The sequence below is a fragment of the Chenopodium album genome, chromosome 1 (genome assembly GCF_948465745.1).
Source record: "Chenopodium album chromosome 1, dcCheAlbu1.1, whole genome shotgun sequence".
Lineage (NCBI taxonomy): Eukaryota > Viridiplantae > Streptophyta > Magnoliopsida > Caryophyllales > Amaranthaceae > Chenopodium > Chenopodium album.
Window position 1 is genome coordinate 86,737,522 of NC_137834.1, and position 17,865 is coordinate 86,755,386.

General features: G+C 34.9%; 1 protein-coding gene, 1 long non-coding RNA gene and 1 pseudogene across 3 annotated transcripts; 1 reads left to right on the forward strand and 2 right to left on the reverse strand.

Moving 5' to 3' along the window:
• Window positions 1–481: 481 nt before the first annotated feature.
• LOC145638046 (chaperone protein dnaJ 11, chloroplastic pseudogene) lies at window positions 482–934 on the reverse strand (annotated as a pseudogene).
• A 2,846-nt stretch (window positions 935–3,780) lies between these two features.
• On the reverse strand, window positions 3,781–9,937 carry LOC145624761 (DNA-(apurinic or apyrimidinic site) endonuclease 2-like). 2 transcript variants are annotated; one of them, XM_081677856.1, is made up of 10 exons: window positions 9,530–9,937; window positions 9,324–9,435; window positions 8,659–8,880; window positions 8,346–8,431; window positions 7,568–7,683; window positions 7,336–7,416; window positions 7,023–7,223; window positions 6,041–6,192; window positions 4,509–5,176; window positions 3,781–4,204 (listed from the first exon to the last, which is right to left on the reverse strand). In XM_081677856.1, exons 1-10 carry the CDS (start codon window positions 9,638–9,640, stop codon window positions 4,130–4,132), a joined length of 1,824 nt encoding a protein of 607 aa, XP_081533982.1. In that variant the 5' UTR covers window positions 9,641–9,937; the 3' UTR covers window positions 3,781–4,129. The 2 variants fall into 2 exon arrangements, with proteins under 2 accessions (XP_081533982.1, XP_081533985.1); XM_081677859.1 differs by lacking the exon at window positions 8,659–8,880.
• Window positions 9,938–11,059: 1,122 nt separating this feature from the next.
• Window positions 11,060–17,330, forward strand: LOC145624771 (uncharacterized). The gene is made up of 4 exons (XR_014110477.1): window positions 11,060–11,217; window positions 12,978–13,082; window positions 15,147–15,219; window positions 17,149–17,330. It is a non-coding gene; the product is annotated as an uncharacterized LOC145624771 (long non-coding RNA).
• Window positions 17,331–17,865: the final 535 nt, after the last annotated feature.

Genomic DNA, 17,865 nt, shown 5'->3' on the forward strand with positions numbered 1-17,865 from the left:
AAAAATAAATAAATAAATAAAGTTAAAATTAAGAACACAATACTCCCTCTATTCATAAAGTCATAATAGTGCTTATTTCTTACTTTTCACGAGCAATAAAATGTACTTCACTAGTAGACGAGTGTGTAATAATTGACACAAATGGTAAAAGCAAAAACTATGAAAATCAAATGTAACATTTTAGAAGACATCCACTATATTACTCGACAAAGAGAATATAACAATTTTATGTACAATATCACTTGGTAAAAACATCTATCATTACATAATTTACATTCTCCATAATATACTTAGGAGTTAAGAGAGTAATTTTGATCAATCTCACTCACATAATCATATTTTATCTAATCTAATTACTGTATTTAATTAAGGTCAATAAACTCATTTCAAATCATTTACAACCACCAAAAAAAAAAAAAAAAAAAATCTAAAATGTGAGGAGGCTTGACTTTTTTCAAAAACATCGTCATCAATTTCATCATCACCAGCATTGATCCGTCTCCCAATTCCGCCTCGGAACCCTACAAAACGACGACGTCGGAGAATTCGACAATCCGGGAAACGGTCTCCCCGGCGGTCGGGAATACCGCGACAACTCCCGATCATAGTCAGCGCGTTTGTCGGGGTCCGACAAGACGGAATACGCGGCGTGAACTCTCATGAACTCGTCGGCGGATTTAACCTCGCCGCGAGCGGCGGCGTCAGGGTGGCAAGACCTGGCGAGTCTTCGATAAGCTGCTTTGATCTCCTCGTTGGTTGCGCCGATCGGAATCTTGAGGACTTCGTAGAAGGAATTGGCGGAGGTTTCCGGGGAGGCGGTGGCAGCGACGGCGGAAGAGCGTCGGAATCTGGAAGATTCTGGAGTAGTAGAGAAGTTTCCGGGGAAGGTTTTGGGAGATTTGAAAAAAACGGAGGAGAGAGAAAATGAGAGCATTGGAGGAAGATTTGAAATGAAGGTAGTTTTGGTGAGAAGTGGTGTAACGGATTTAGGTGGGGGCGGATTTTAAGGGGTACCAAGAAAAAAAAAATACTAGTATGATGAAATGATGGTATTTGTTTGTTTTGTTTTGTTTTAAAAAAGGATTGATTTGTTTTGGTTGTGACTCATTCTTTGATTATATAAGTTTCCTATTGGTTATCCATTTGACGACGAGGGAATTAGTGTGGACTCCTATTGCGTTCAGAAATATTTATGCCCTCTTTTGCTCACCTCCGCTCTGTTGAAATCTGCTATGTTTTGTCCAGAAGTTAAAAAAAAAACAAAAAAAAGACATAGCTGTATTCATTTATTTTGGATTCTTGTAGGGGTGAGCATGGGAAGGGTACCCGTACCATTAGTACTAACGGTTCGGGTACCCAATAACCAATATCACTAAAAGTGATATCCATAACCCGAACCAATAAGTTCGGATATCCGGACTTCGAATACCCGGATTTTCGAAACGGTTATCGAGTACCCAATAAAGTATCCAATAGTAATAATTAAACTTAAAAAATTAGTTATTATGATATTTTTTTTAACACTAATTAACAACAATACCACATGACCAAATTATTAATAACATTACTAATTATTGATATTATATAGTGAATATGAAGTAATGTAAGAGTTTAAATATTGAAAAGATAGATTTAAGTAGGAAAAAAAACAAAATAATTGCTTATCGGAACGGAACGGGTAACCGTTAATTTTAAAAGGGAAATTCTCAATGGTAGCCCTCTATTTTTGCTTATTTTCAATGGTAGCCAATTTTTATTTCGATTATCTTTGGTAGCCATTAGGGATGGCAACGGGCCGGATCTGGACCGGGTCCTGATGGACCCGGATCCAAATCCGTTTTTGTATATAGGATCCAGATCCGACCCGGATCCGTCGGGTCTAGAAAATGAAGACCCGGATCCGGATCCGTCGGGTCCAACGGATCCGGGTCCAAAACGGGTCCAATATATTTTGTCTAATTTTTTGCAATAAATGTAATGTTCGGGTCAAAAAAATTATTTCAAACTTACATTGTTGGTTATTAAGTTCAACCCAAAATTAACCAATTTATACACTCATATTTTGAATTAAAATTATAAACAACAAAAAAAAAACCATGTTTGATATGAGCTAGTGAAAAAACAATGATGATGTATATAATATGAGCATCCAAAATTCATCTCTTGAAAGGGTTAATCTTTATCATTACTAACATTATCAACATTTTTAATAAAGAAACAAACAATTTTAGTTTTTTCTAATAGGAAAAATAAAAAAACGGGTCCATGGATCTGGATCCGGGTCTAGGAACCAGACCCAGATCCAGATCCATTTTTGTCAGCAGGACCCGGATCCGTTGGGTCCAAAATTTGAAGATCCAGATCCGTGAAAAACGGATCTGGATCCACGGATCCGGGTCGGGTCCAGATCCATTGCCATCCCTAGTAGCCATATACTTTTATAAATTTTCAACCGTAGCCTTATTAAGTCTAAATCCGTTAAATAACCGTTAACTTTAACCACGGTTAACCTTATATCTCTATTTAACCATATTCTTTATCATTCCCTTATCTTTGATGGCTGCCAGGCACCTGCCACCGTGCACTAACCCCAAATCCCTCCACCAGCAACACCTTCCACAGCAAAAAAACCACCCCCTCTCCATCCCCTCCACCGCAACCTCCCCCGAAATCGGCCATCGCCAACCCCAAACCCCACTCAAAATACCCTCCACCCACAAAAACCACAACCCACCAAAACCTCACCCACGAAAAATCCCCCCACGAAACCAGCTGGCCACCCACCAAGACCCTACCCAAGAAACCCCCAACCCACAAAAACAACATCCGCCAAAACCCCACCCATGAAAAATACTCCCTTTCCCACGAAACCGATCACCCATCAAGACCTCACCCAAGAATCGGTTATTTTTAGTGCTTGAATTAGGGTGTGGCTTTGATGTTCAATTATCCAATAATGGTGCTAATCCATGAGGAGTAGAGAATCAAGAACTCTAATTTTTTTTTGAAGAGGAACTCAGGAAAGAGGGGAATGAAAATGGAGGGGGATTACTCTGGGTACTAACTACAAGCACTACATTTATTTATTTTTTTTTTTTTGAAAAAGTTAACCTTAGTTTCTTAGTCATGTTAGATTTAACTGAATTTTAACGAAAAAAAATATCATTAAGGTTACGGTTGAGAATTTATAAAAGTATATGACTACCAAAGATAATCGAAATAAAAATTGGCTACCATTGGAAATAAGCAAAAACAGAGGGCTACCATTGAGAATTTATGATACCCAAAAACCATACCCGATAACAAATTATCGGAACGGGTACCCGAACCGTTATGGTTATCGGATCGGGTACCCTAATTTTCGGAACAATAACGGAACGGGTTTTTGGGTTTTCGGGTAGTTTTGCTCAGCCCTAGATTGTATACTCCATTTGTTTTTGAAACATGTACTCATTTAATGTGGATTTTCATTGTTTTGTTTACATAGGGAGTATAGATTATCTTTCTACTTTAAGAAATTTTGGAGCTAATTTTGAATTAGAATGTCGGCTGACATAAAAATACAATAATTTTACATAGATGCCAACTAGTTTAATTAGTTAAGATAAATATGTTTACATCACTGTCATTTTTTTTTTTTATTTTTATTTTATGAATTGGAACCTTTAAAAAAAATCACACTTACATCACTGTTGTTTTTTATGAATTGAAACTTAGATAAAACCGTACAATAATTAAGTGCAGATCAAATTATTTCCATCAGTGCGTAGATATCGAATAGCTGAGCAAGCTGCATCAACAGTCAGAACTTCAAAAACCGTACGAATGAAATGTGAAAAGCTTTCATCATATTGATGCAGTGAATGGCAAAGATACATTGAACAATTGAAGGTTAACTGGGATATAACGTTTACAGGATTTACATGGTACAACAGAACGATGAAGCTAAATCCTAAGGGACTAAAATTACAAGGGCATGATCGCAAGAGATGTCAACAAGTGCAAATATAATTATCAGAACTGGGAAACACACAATGAAGAAATAACAGTATCCTAAATAGATAGCAAAAACCAGACTTAGGACGGGTCATTTACATCTGAACTCGAATTCCTTGCAGATAGTGTCAGACTATTTTTTCTGTCTTGAATTTGAGCCAGCCCATCGAAAGAAATCACATCTAGTTTCAGGATTTGATGCAGGGCCCTGCATGAATAATGTCCATTTTAAGTACCAATAAACCAATACCCTCAACCACATTCATAAACTGCATTATAATCTTAATCTTTAAAACAAGTAATGCTACAGGAATCGTTGGAGAAAAAAATATACTGAACAAAGTGATTTAGAGAACAAACTTAGGCGGACTAGATGTAAGAAAATCTCAAATCAGATAAATGAATTGGTAACAGCGAAAATGATCTTTGTAACCTCATCACCTTAGCATAACTTTATAAGAATTTTATATAGGTATTAAAGATTATTATGTGACTAAAAATAAAGATTTTACCTCAGCTCGTGCACAAGCATAAAATCTTCGCCCAAAATTAGGACCTGATTTTTTTACAACCCGAGCAACGCAGGGTTCACGATGCCCTTGACAAAGAGGTATGCTATCCTGCATACGTTGTTGAATCCTTTGCCATTCCATAACAGCAGTCTTTCTTTCATTTTCAGGACAGCAATCAGTTGGAGGGTTATGCTCTTGAGAAGAAGCACTTTCATCAAAATTGCCTTCCTTGTTGATAGTTCCTGTTGTTTCTTTCACATAATCAGGAGAAATGACAGTACTTTCTAGGTCATCTGATGCATCCTTGGTAGACTTTTCCACATTTTCACGAGTATTAGGAATTTTTTGAAAAAAGGATGTCAATGAGAGTTGAGAATGTTGATTTTGTTTCACTTTCTTCTTCTTTGGAACACCTGGTACTGATTGAGTCAGCCGATTTCCCGCTGTGGCCACATCTTGGCTTACTTTGGAAGCACTGGGCTCAATTTCACTGGAATTCACCACTGAAGATGATAGTGTATTTAAACCAGTGCTTGATACACTGCAAGGATAAGATGCTTCTTCAACCCTTCCGATTAAATCGATGTCATCTTCATCTTGTGTGGCTGGACTTGTCAGCGTACCAGCACCAACTCTTTCAGTCATCTGTCTTTTCATCAAAATTGACACTGCATAAAATGTAGAGCTAAATTACAAATTTCGGACAGATGAATCGATCCTGTAAATGATGAAGCAAAAATTGTGGGATCTATAAGAGACAACGGTCCAACACTAGGGAGTAGAAAGAGAACACCTAACTACCTAAGAGTCTATGGCACTGAGCAATATTTTTCATATTGCCAATTTAAGCTTCTATTTTAAAGTCTAAAACAACACTTGCAGCATGACCTGCCTGTACATAGTTATCTCCACACACCAGACACTCCAGCAGCCATATTGCTATTAGTGGCAACCTAATTGAGCTAGCAGGTACATGCAAGAGTAGACCCCTGCCCCTTTCTCTAATCTTAGAGCAAGCTAAGAAATTGAAAGAAAATGAAGGACCAGTGTAAAGGTAAGATTAGAGAGACGGAAGATTTAAAACATTCCTTACATGGAAAACAGTTAAGAGAGGAGATACAATTTGATACAACAACCATAAACATCTACTCAGTAAGAATTAGGCAGTCACAAAAAGTTTCCTCTGAAATAAGAAAATGCAGCTAAAACTATGCAACCAACTAGGCAACTAGCAAAACCAAACAGCATATCAGCAAAAAAGAAAGAGAAGCTCCAGGATGCTAGGAGTTCCACCTTAAAAGCACATACTGGTTTTCATGTCATCGGTAATATCTTAGTTCTACACGATTGTTCATGTTTTGCTATTTTAAGATAGAGATCTCTAACCGCTATATATAGTTCTACTTTCGATGCTTGGAAGTTGTGCACTTGTGCAATAGATAAGATGTGCAAACATCGGTATATGAACACCATGGTTGACTGAAAAATATGCTCACAGCATCATCATATGACAAGAGGAAAAAGTCACATACCAATAGTTTGTTGTGACCCACGAATCTCTGGCATATATCTGGCGGATAGAGGTGGTGTACTGTGGATTTGAATATCAGGAATATCCTTAAGTGTAACAAACACAGGAACATGATCAGAACCTTCTAGTTTAGTAGCTCTACCTCCTTTCCAGCTATAGAACAGGGCAGAACATAATAGTGAGATTGCAGGGAATATGATCCCAAATTTAATAAGCTAATCTATGACGTACTAGCCAAGAATATGCTATCTCAAAACAATTACTCCCTCTGTCCCACGTTATAGTTCCTGTTTTTCTATATTGGAGACCCAAAATGTTGTTCTTGTTTCTATTTTTGGATAGTATGTAAAGACCATTATACCTCATTCTTTAACTTTATTCATCGTACTTCCTAAACTATCTTGAATTTTCCACTTGTCTTGTACTTTTTTCCATTTTCTCTCTCTAACTTTTGTCTTTAAATGTACTTTTCACTTTTTTTTTTTTTTTCATGTACTTCATCCACTTTCTCCTCCCATTTCTTAAATATCATGAGAAAACACAAACAAGAACTATAAACTGGGACAAAGGGAGTAACAATTTAGTAAACATTATATCAGATCTACAGTAAACTATAACTATTTGTTATACAGAGTTGATATCAAGACTCAGGAGGACATATATTATTTTCATCCAGAGTACCTCAAACCATGCTTTATGTCTATATTTTTCTCAATATAAACAGAATATAAAGATTTTTTTATACACAATTTCAATGAAATAGAAGGATCAAAAGAAAATCAATAAAAAGTATCAATTATAGTAATAAAATAGTTTTATTTGGTGGCAATTGTTAGAAAAGACTCTCATTCCCTTTTCTTGCTCATAACAAATCCTGCCTCCAATTAACATACATTTACCAAATTCTAGCAATATCAATTTGACATTCAAGATCATGTAGCATGCCCCACTTTCTGCCAAGAATTAGATCATCAATCATATACCTCAATGAGATTCCAGGCTTCCACCTTCTAAATTGTGTCATTATATCACACTCTTCAACATGACAAACAGCAAGGTTATGATCATCATTGCCCTGCATGTGGTGTAAGCATACACCAGAAGCAAGGATGTGATCAATCCTGCTCCCAAAATTAAACTCTTCAGCACCTGTATGTACCGGCCAGCATGTATATGCATCAGCCCTGCGTGAGAAGAAGATGATTAAAAAATTAGATCATTGCAAAAATATGTAAGCTCCATAGACTTATGATTTGTATAGCAAAGAATAAAACATAATGTAAAGAGGTTATAAACCTTTCTGGATGTTTTTCTCTAAAAAGGTCAAGAAAGGGACCTCCATTTTTCACCAACAAAGACCTAAACCATCTACGGAACCTATAAAAAAGGCATAAACATTATCTTAGAAAAGCTGACAGTCTAATTTTGTTCTCCTAACAAGAGAAACAGAAGGAGAAAAGAAAAGGAGATTGGTGAATGCTTCAAAAGCCAACCACATAAGTTGAAAAATCAGAAGATTGATAGTTACTCATTTTTCTCAAAGTCTGGCCCAGGTTCACAGCGATCTACAGCAGAAGGAGCAATGTTCAAATCCCCTACTACAATTATCCGCCTCTTTTCTTGTTGAAGCAATTCCCATCTTTTCTACAAAAAACTTCATATTTCAAAAGTCCAATAAACACAAACACAAAGAGACAAACAGACAGACAGTCAGATAGCCTGTCTATAATGCTAAATGAAAATTGTAATTTATCTTAAGAAAAGAGAATCTTTGATCCTACTCTTGAAAGTTACTAAATTTTCCTTATCATTTCTGTAACAATATAAAACTGCCTGTAAAGTAGTCAGTTTGTTATATCAGAGGATCCTATGTCCAACTTCCAGATATATCTTAAGCATTGGAATAGCATGGGTCCTTGAGAGGAATTTATTAGCAACTCAACAAGACATCATTCACATCAAGTAAGAATACACACTGAAACTCTAGTTACAACTCATTTCATCCCATAAAACTTGTAATTTTATTTTTTTTAGTTGCTCTATATTATGGTTTACCTTACACTGTTATCAGGCACAAATATTGTTTCTGTCACTAGTTATTGTAAAACACAAGAGATAAATGCACAATCCTTCATTTCTTTAAATTTTCAAAGTGTAGCCAACTTTATGGACAGAGTATTAAACAGCGAAAAAATTGATGCATGTAATTGACTAAAACATATATGCATAAAAACTGTACTCCAAAGTTCTTGGCAACACAAGAGAGCAATGGGAAGTATATATATCAGATATCAGAACACATATACCTGCATAATCTTGAAGAAGTTGGCTTTAAATTGAATCCTCTCCTCATCTTCAGGAGCTGCTCTAGGTCCATATACATTAAATAGAACTGCAATTCCAACAAAGCAACTTTACAAATATTGTTGAAAAACTTTCAATAAGATCAAAATAATCAGAAAAGAACTTGAAACATAATATAAAATCAGTGTGCAGGATCATGGAAAATGAAGTGAAACCCTAGGATGAATTGCATAGTTTCAAATTTTAAATCACTACAACACAGCTTGTATGCTAATATATGAAATGATCAATAGTATGACAGCCTTGTCTAGGTACCAAAATGACCGTGATCTGTGATGACACAGCGACCCTCACTGTCGATCTTCAAAAGATCATCTTTTCGAAACTCCTTAAGGCATTCCAAGTCAGAAAACAGCTCGCCACTAGATTCATTTCCACAAGTATCTAAAAGACCAGTAAAGCCTTCTTCTGCAGCCACAGGTAATGCCACTTCTGTACTAGAAAAGGCTGATTTTACACGGCAAAACGTTGCAACACCTACAAATGCTATCTCATGTTAGCACATTTCAAAGGAAGAACGATAGATATGCTACTCACTTCACTTGATATAAAGAAACATGCTTAAAATTTATAAGCAACTCAGAAGGAATCATTCATATAGGTGAGCATTAGCATACTCAGTTCCATATTCCACTTTAAGGAAAAATGAACACCTATACACCATACAAAAGCGAAAATCACTTTTCCCTACTAAATTCTCTAGTAAGAAAAGCATATCAAAATGGGTCTTATCGGGTACTTATTTATAAATGCTTGCATTGGAAATTAGATGTTACAGCCCATTAATGCCAACTTTTTTTTGTTTCAAATATCGGTTAACTAAAATAATCGAGCATGACTCGGGTATTAACTAGTTATATCGAGCTAATATAAAAACCCCGCCAAGAAAAATGGAGAGAAATTGGGCAAAGAAATGATACCTGAATAACCAGTGCGACCTTTTCCACAGGTACGAGTACAAGAAAAGAAGGATTCATACCCTTGAGCCATAATCAAATCTGCAGTAAGCTCTTGCTTTGTTGCTTTAATCTCCTAAATTTCGAAACTTTAAATCAATCAAACCAAATAATAAATTCAATTAGTTATACTTTAATTCCCCAGAAAATAGAGTATAAGAAAGAAAAACCTGAAAGCAGATGATATCAGCATCGAGACAATCGAGTAATTTAAGGAGAGAACCAAACTGGGTTATCCTTTGTCGGATGCCATTAACGTTGTAAGTTACAATCTTCAACATTTTTGGCAATTCAAATCAACAAAAAGTGTTTTTTTTTATTGTTGTTGTTAACATCTCAAACAACTTTCTCAGGTGGGTTTTTTCATTGAGTCATTTCATCGAACAGTAAGTGTGCATTCTTGTAATGTTGCAGATCATCGCCTGAAAAGAAACAGTGGAAATATACTTGATCATGGTTTTGGTATTCTGGGACATGGGATTTTTTAGCCCTAGATATGAAGTATGAAACGACAGAGAGGAAGCCAACCCTTCTCAATGACCCATGAACATCAACTTATGGCCTTATGGAGTTATGGGATTGTGTTGTGTCCACTTTGAACGTCTACTAGACTTGAATGATTTTTATAGGTAATTACAAGTAGAAAATTTGTCAATTGCAACTATTTAAAGTTTGTATTTTACAAATTACAATTATTAAAAAAAAATTGCAAATTGCAGCCTAAATGTACGAGTAATAAATTGTACTTCCTTTATTTTTTTAATAGTTGCAACACTTTTCTTTTCACGTTTGACGATGCATGATTTTAATGGTTAATATTTTTAGTTAACAATATGTAAATATTATATACATTTAATGTTAAAAATAGTATCAATAGAGATGAATCTAAGAAGTAACCACATGAGCCCTCAAAAAAAGAAGTAACTACATGACTATATTTTGGCTTAAGTCTAAATCATCAAAGCTAGTTAGAGTGAAACACATGAATAGTGTAAAAGTCAAACTGTTGCAACTATAAAAAAGCGAAGGAGTACATTGCCACCCAATTTAATTTTTTTGCATTGATTTACGTGGCCAAGAAAAGTTTCATCAAGGTAATAGGGGCCAATTTTTTTTGAAGACTATAGGAGCCATTTTTAGTCTAGAGGTGATTAATAAATCGGGTTATAGGGGCCTTACAAGATATGTTGTGCCCAAACCCACAAAAAGTAGCGGGCTTTTCGTAGTTTTTTGGGTCGGGTTCTAGGCTTGCCCAAACCCACCCTATTTTCGAGATAGACCAATATTTATCACCTCTATCTTAGTTCATAAGATCCAAATTGAGCTCGGAATTGGCTATATGTCAGTGCTTCGTTTTCGCAACAAAAACTAGTTGCACACAGAATAAAAATGCAAATTGTTTAGCAAACAAAGATTGAATTTCAACCCCCCCCCTCCCCCCCCCCCCCTTTTTTTTTTGGTGGATGAATTTCACCCTTATAGTTCCATAGATTATCCTTCGTGGTAGAGTTTCTCGTTAGCCCTTATACTCCATTTCGAAGCTATACGTCCATACTCCTTGTTCGTTTTGAGGGTAATACTCCATTGTATTTCTTCGAGGCCATACGCCCATATCCCTTGTTCGTTTTGAGGCCATACCAGTTATTTGTTTCATAGAGCAAAGTTGGCTTTATTAAGTCGAGTAAAAAATGTCCTTAAAAAAAAAAAAAAAATTGCACATGGGTTTACTTATTCCCTTGAAATTTGATTAAGAAAAACTAACCTCTACCACGTTGGGCTGGTAGACCCAGTAACTTCAATTCATCAAACCACTCAATTCGAATTCGCTCAACTCCTCCCCTCTCATCATCTTCACCAGGTAATTCCACCAATTTTCGCTCTTTCTTTTTTCTTATTTTATTTTTTATTTTGCGCTCTAAATTATACAAAGTACCAAATTGTTCTTCATAAATTTTGAAACTTTGTTAATGAATTATTCAGGATTACGTTTAATAATTCCCTTTTTTTTTCCACCCCGAAAAATTCATACCATGATTTGCAAAATTGATGAGCTTTATTGTTCAATTTAATTTAATTTCTTACTCTTTTATTATTTCTGATTTTATGAGTGAATTTAGATCTCAATTTCCCATTTAATTTGACCCAGAATTAATTACGTTTGTTTGTTTTAAGGTTGATAAGCAAAACCTCAAATTTGGTAGGATGTGATTATGATTGAGAACTTGTTTGATTTTAGCAATACATGTATTTTATGGAGTTTGATGTGTAGGGTAGTTGTTATGATACTATATTGTCTATATCTAAGTGCATTATGTTATGTATTATCCTAATCTAAAGTTAGATGCAACATTGTTAACAACACATGGAGTATAAGGTAAATGGAATGATTGTGGGTATTGACAGTGATTGTTTGCCGCATGAGATGGGTGATTTAGCTAGTAAAAAAGTTTGAAATTAAATCGGTGAATGAATTGCACCCTAAGTTGCCAATTTTATTGTTGCAATTGAAATTATTTGATTACTTGGTCGTAGTTACATCATTGATCTTGGTTGGGGAGGGATCAATGTTTTCAGCTATGCGGGGATTGGGAGAGGTAGAAAAATTGTTGCCCGCACTCAAGTTGAAACTTCATTTCAACATTTCGTCACCATGAACTAGGGTGATGACATCTTCTTAGATAGCACTATTTTCTAATTGATTTAGCTTTTTAATTTGTCGTCTCCCACGTGTGGATGATTTGTGGATCATTGGATTAAAAAAAAACAAAACCAATGGACCTTTTTTTCCTTCCTTGAATTAAATTATGTAGGGATTAAGAGATGGTATATACTGATTTTATAGCTCATATTTCTAAACGATTTGTTACATAAAAGAGATTGAACTCATTGTAGTGGTCTTCCTTTGCACCAAAATAGGGATTATCAAATGGATAAGAATTGGAAAATTGAATGTAGTTCAGGTGATGTCTCTCTTGTCGCTATTCACCCTAACTAAGCTTTTAAGTTAATATGAATCTCACTTTCTCAATATGATAAAGCCAAAAAGTGTTGAAATATGCAAGAGGCATATGATGGGTAACAAATTAGAATAATAGCTGTACTTTTCTAATATGCATAGTATGTTAACTTGGCTTTAGACAATTAGAGTTGCAATGACAATAATACTAACAATATGTTTGGATAACAATAGTGAAGAGAAAGGAAGGGGAAAGAAAAAGAGTGAAGGGAAAGGGAGAAGGTGAAATTCCATTTTTCTTCCAAATCTCTCCAACAATAGAGAGATTTGATTTATTAAAAGGGGAAGGAAAACAGATCTTTTTAATTCCCTTCCCTTCCCTCCTTGCATTAGATATCCTAACAAAGGATAATCTATCTCTCCTTTTCTCTTCTCTTTTCCCTCCATTTCTCTCTATCCAAACATAGTGTAAGTGATTCCTGGCTTTTTTGGTTTTACTACAAGTGACATACAAATAAACGTTATTTGCTGCTCTGTATTTGTGAAAGGTGATTGATTGTGCTTAGTGAATCATTATAACTAGTTGTAGATTATTTATGATACAAATTTTCAATTCATGTATAGAAAAATCATGAATATGACATTGCTCTAGGTTTTCACAGGTGAAGGTCCTTGAGAAATCATGAATTGGGTGCAACGTAAGATCTACTTATACAATGTTACTTTTGGACTCTATATGTTAGATTGGTGGGAGCGTTACCTTTTCAGTATCCTTTGCATATATTTTTTTTCTCTTCTTTGTCATGCATTTCAATTTGCCTTGATATGTTAGATTGGTGGGAGCGTTACTTTTGTATTATTTGCGGCCTCCACATGTTTATGCTATTTAACATGTCGCCTTGGACTGTTGTAGTGGATTTGTGAAGTATCATTTTTGCTTTGATGTGTTTCCACCCCTAGACTAGGTGTCTGAATTCAGAAACTACTATAAATCTACGATAAAGTACAGGCGCATAGCATTATTTGAGGATGAGTACTGCTTCCACTGCTACATCTGTTTAGTTCATGGAAACCTCAAAAACTATGCGTGTTAAATATCAGCAGCTAAAATATTATATACAAAATATATGCTGATATACAATTGAACCCGACAAAGTTTGCTTTGTGGATTATTGGATAAGAACCAATGGAAAAGTTTTGTCTTCTTAAATGATATTGGGTCAATTGGGTGTAATTTTATGGAGGTTAGGAGTATGAATTAACATGTGGAGCATAATAATTTGAGCAAAACCCTTTCAAGTGATGTTAAAATTCAGAATTATTGCTGTTTTTAGGTGTCGCTGGGGTAATTGGCTTATGTTCATATACTATGTCTATACTGCTAGCCTGTAGGTATGTGCAAGATTGATGAATCTTATAAAATGTCATAGAACCCATGATGATGAAGACCGAGAGGAGGATGGGGCTCATTTGTTGGAAGAGAAAGAGGGTATGGGTTTGTTATGAGGTCGGGGTACTCGGGTATGCCATTTGCACTGGTCTTTGATGGAGGGAAACCACCATTGTTGGTGGAGATCAAAGAAAAAAAAATCAATGATAAGAAAATTGACAAAAATATTCCAGATAGCAATTTGATTCCATTCTTTTGATGTTTGAAAAGGGGTGATACCGATGTTGCAGCAAGAGATTATAGGGGTTGTGAACAGAAGTTTAGGCAGCCTTTGAAAAAATTCAACTCATTCCTGGGAATTTTGAGTGTTGATTTATGCTCCTAAAGTGATGGAAAGGAAGCCTCAATGAACTTTTTGAGCTCACAATTTTTTAAACATGGAAGACAACTCCGATTATTTACCCCAAAAACCTTCATGTTTTGAATCAGAAAGGCTTTGAAGTTCTACGATGGTATATGATTTATTAGGTATATGCCATATCTGTGCATGTAAGTTTCATTATAAACCTATTGTAATTTGAGGGCCTGAGAATTAGATGTTCTGGCCTTGAGGGGTTATGTAGTTAGAAACTGGTGATAGGGAAACGAGGAAGTGAGTGTTAATAAGTATTGAGAGTAAGGAATGACAGTTTTCATATTTACAAGCTAATAGCCTAACATATACTGCGAAGCATGAATAACTATCCCTGTTACACAATTACTCATGGGAATGCAACTGCCTAAAAACTGCAATCTTTATGAATTTTGACATTATATAGAAAAGTTTTCACAAATGAATTTGTTAACATGTTATCATTTTGGGACTAAGCTTTGTTGTTGTTGTTGTTGTTGTTGTTATCATACTCTGTGCATTTCCACATTCTCATGAAGGATTCAAGGTGACAAAATTTGCCCGATGGTTCACATCCTTAATTCTTATATGGCCTTTTCGGTTGCTTATGCTATCAGTCTGTTCAAGGTTTATGAATCTTTTTATTAGATATTGGTTGGATGTTCTTGTTATCCAAAATGAGTCTTATTGTGATATTGTTGCAGTCATTTCAATGTCTCTTTGGTGTCTGTATATGATGCTGATAATAGATTTGAGATGAGTCAGATGACTGTAGTTGAGTTAGTGATGACTATGTTCATATTAAGTGATATGATTTTAAGAGATGCAAAGATGGTTTTGCAATCTCTACTGTTAATTGAGGAGGATCTGGGAGATATTACTTGCTTTTACAAAATTCATAAACAATGTCAAGTTTGCCATTCTTCGTGCGGGGCTAGGATTTTGTTAGGCTTGCAAGTTTTGCATCTGTTGATTTCATTCTTAGTTTCATAATTCATACTAACCACTTTGTACATTTCAGTTTATTATTGAGCTCCTTATCCTGAACAGATACACTAATCATTGTCTTAATGTGGTTTATTTTCTACAATGGGCTACGACAAGTATCTGAATTCTGGAACAGGTAACTTAAATCATCACATTGTTGATACATCTATCACTCTATCAGTTAGTCTTTTATGGTTTAGTGATGAAGTGCTTGGATTAGCTGTATATGGTTTAGTGATGAATTGCTTGGTATAATTCTCCGAACTTGGTTGATTTTTCGTAGTGTATTTGTAGTTGTGTACTTATCTTTTGGTTCATTGTTTGCTTAGGCCTTGGTTAGCATGTATATAGCAGATGATGGAAAGTAAACTATGGATATTAAGACATCATTTTGACTATTAGACATTATATAGTCTTTGAGAGTTGGAAATTTGTCACTATCAAATATTGACTAAATCGGAGAAAAGACGTGTTTAGTATTGTTAATTTTGTCAAAGGATGTGATTTTGAGTTTCTCTGTGCAATTTCTTTTAATATACCACACGAAAAGTTGATGTATCCATTTGTATTTCTTTTTTTTGGCTTATGCTCATTCTCAATCAACAATGACAGGATATGCATCTATTTAATAAGGGTCTTGTTTGGTTTGTACTTTTTTATTATATTATTATTCCATTTTTTTTTTTGAAATAATTGAATACACTGAATGTTATGCTATTGTAATGTTAAGTGGTAACATCAGAATAGAATTTGGCCTTCCTTTTCTTCTATTTTACTGGTAACGGCCGCCAATTTGGCCCTCTTTTATGCTGTGAAAGTCATATAACGCCCATAATTTATACGCCTGTCTTTCTGGAGCCATTGCATGGACAATAGTTTTCTCTCCCCAAGCTCATATAAAGTTGTTTGAAAAAGCGCTATGCTGCTTTTGTTGGATCTGATTATGAGTGTCATTGTTGGTGCTTTAGTGCTTATGATTCTAGTTCCAGTTTCTGGAAAGAGTCCTTAGCTTGGATGTAGCTCTGGAAGAAAGTTAGTTTTTTGGCACTAAGATTGATGTCTGACTTGGTGACTTTTATATACTGCATCTGCACACCATAAAATATCTTGCATCAACAAGTATTGCTTGATGTGGGCTAATTTTTTTTTCCCCACTTGTTAATATTATAATCTTGATCTTTTATCTATCCAACATAAATTCTAGGAGGAAGCTGAAATAGGTCTAATGGATAACTTGATATATATCCGTAAACCTTTAATATAATTTATGGTAGTCCAATGAACATAGAGTAAGTCAAACGAAAATAAGACATCTTATGAGTTCTGACTCTATTGCTGATTCTTTGGAATCCTCTTATTTCTTTTTTTTTGACGGAGAGTTCTGACTCTATTGCTGATTCTTTGAAATCGTCTTAATTCTTACATATGCTAAGCTAGTTCTAAGTATATACTAATTGATAGGCTTTAAAATGTATCTGCTTTCTCTGGCCATCTGTAAGCCTGCCAATCATCTGTCCCTTTCTCTTAATTTTCTTCGATAAAGTTTAATTAGGCTTTGTTCTGTTTAGTGACTGATTCATGGTCTGTAGGTCACTGACAATATTTATTATTTGCCAAAGAGTTCCAACTCCCCGTTCATCAAGTAAAACTCAAAAATATTTATTATTTGCCAGAGTTCCAACTCCCTGTTCAAAAGTGACATGTAGTCTCTCATAGCAGTAGGACATGGACTTGGGGAAAGGAGAGTTGGAGGGTGGAGCTGAGTCGAATGCACAGCCATACTGTTGTTTCACGTGAATAGTTCCGTTTTTGCTACTTTAAACTTATTAACCTTCCCATTCCCATTCCCATTCCCATTCCCATTTGCTCCCAGGCTTGATGTCAAGCTTACTGTGCAGTTATTTGCCTAATATTTCTCTCCTTGTTTTCCTGCCTGAACTTTATCTTTATGACAGTGTATCGAACAATCTAACATCTTGCTGGGTTACAATGATATAATTGTCAACATTTTATTTACAAACACTAATGGTTATTTGATATGCTTTTGTTTGCCAATTTTGTTCAGGTATCTAGGGGGAGGTGCGTAGATTTCTCTTTCAAATGGATGAAAGTAATTAAAGTTGATACTGGACATAACTTCTGATGTATTGCTAATTATTCATAGATCCTATTCATTGTACCTTAATCAAATTTTATTTTGTTTCTTTTACAAATTAGTTTCTCAATATAAACGAAGGATTGTTGATTTGGGTTTTGCTCTCCAGTTATATATTGATCTTTTACGTTAATTACATGTTAATATTGTATTTTGAGAGTGGATCTCTGTGAAAAGGGTCATTGTGTACAAATTACTATGTACCGTCTTTAATTATACGAAAGAGAGCAATACATTGCAAGTTTTTTTATGACTGTAATTTGGATGTTTAAAAATTTAATGCATTGCTTATGAATTAGAAATTAGAAGAGTTGCTCAATTACAATAATTTTCAATGCCTTCAGTTTTTTCTCTTGTAACTTTCTCTCACAGAAAGAACTTTTACTACGCATTGTTTGGTTGAGTGTAGCCCTAATTCTATTTGCTTTGAGAAGCTTATTGTCATCTTTAATAATTAGATGGGAAATTTGTATATCTAATTATCTAATTTGAGTATACAGCCGTGTTTCATAATTAGGGAGTTTAGTTTAGTTTTTTTTTTTAATTTTAATTTTTTTTTTTTCATGGTGATTTCTCACAACAATCTACGAATAATAAGTATTTTTAACATTGTATTGCGTGAAATAT

Coding starts and splice junctions, on each gene's coding strand:
- LOC145624761 (XM_081677856.1), bottom strand. CDS start 9,640: ATGTTGAAGATTGTAACTTACAACGTTAATGGCATCCGACAAAGGATA. Junction 8,881..9,323: donor AGGTCGCACTGGTTATTCAG/GTATCATTTCTT, acceptor TAGCATTTGTAG/GTGTTGCAACGTTTTGCCGT. Junction 7,684..8,345: donor ACTTCTTCAAGATTATGCAG/GTATATGTGTTC, acceptor AGTTTTTTGTAG/AAAAGATGGGAATTGCTTCA.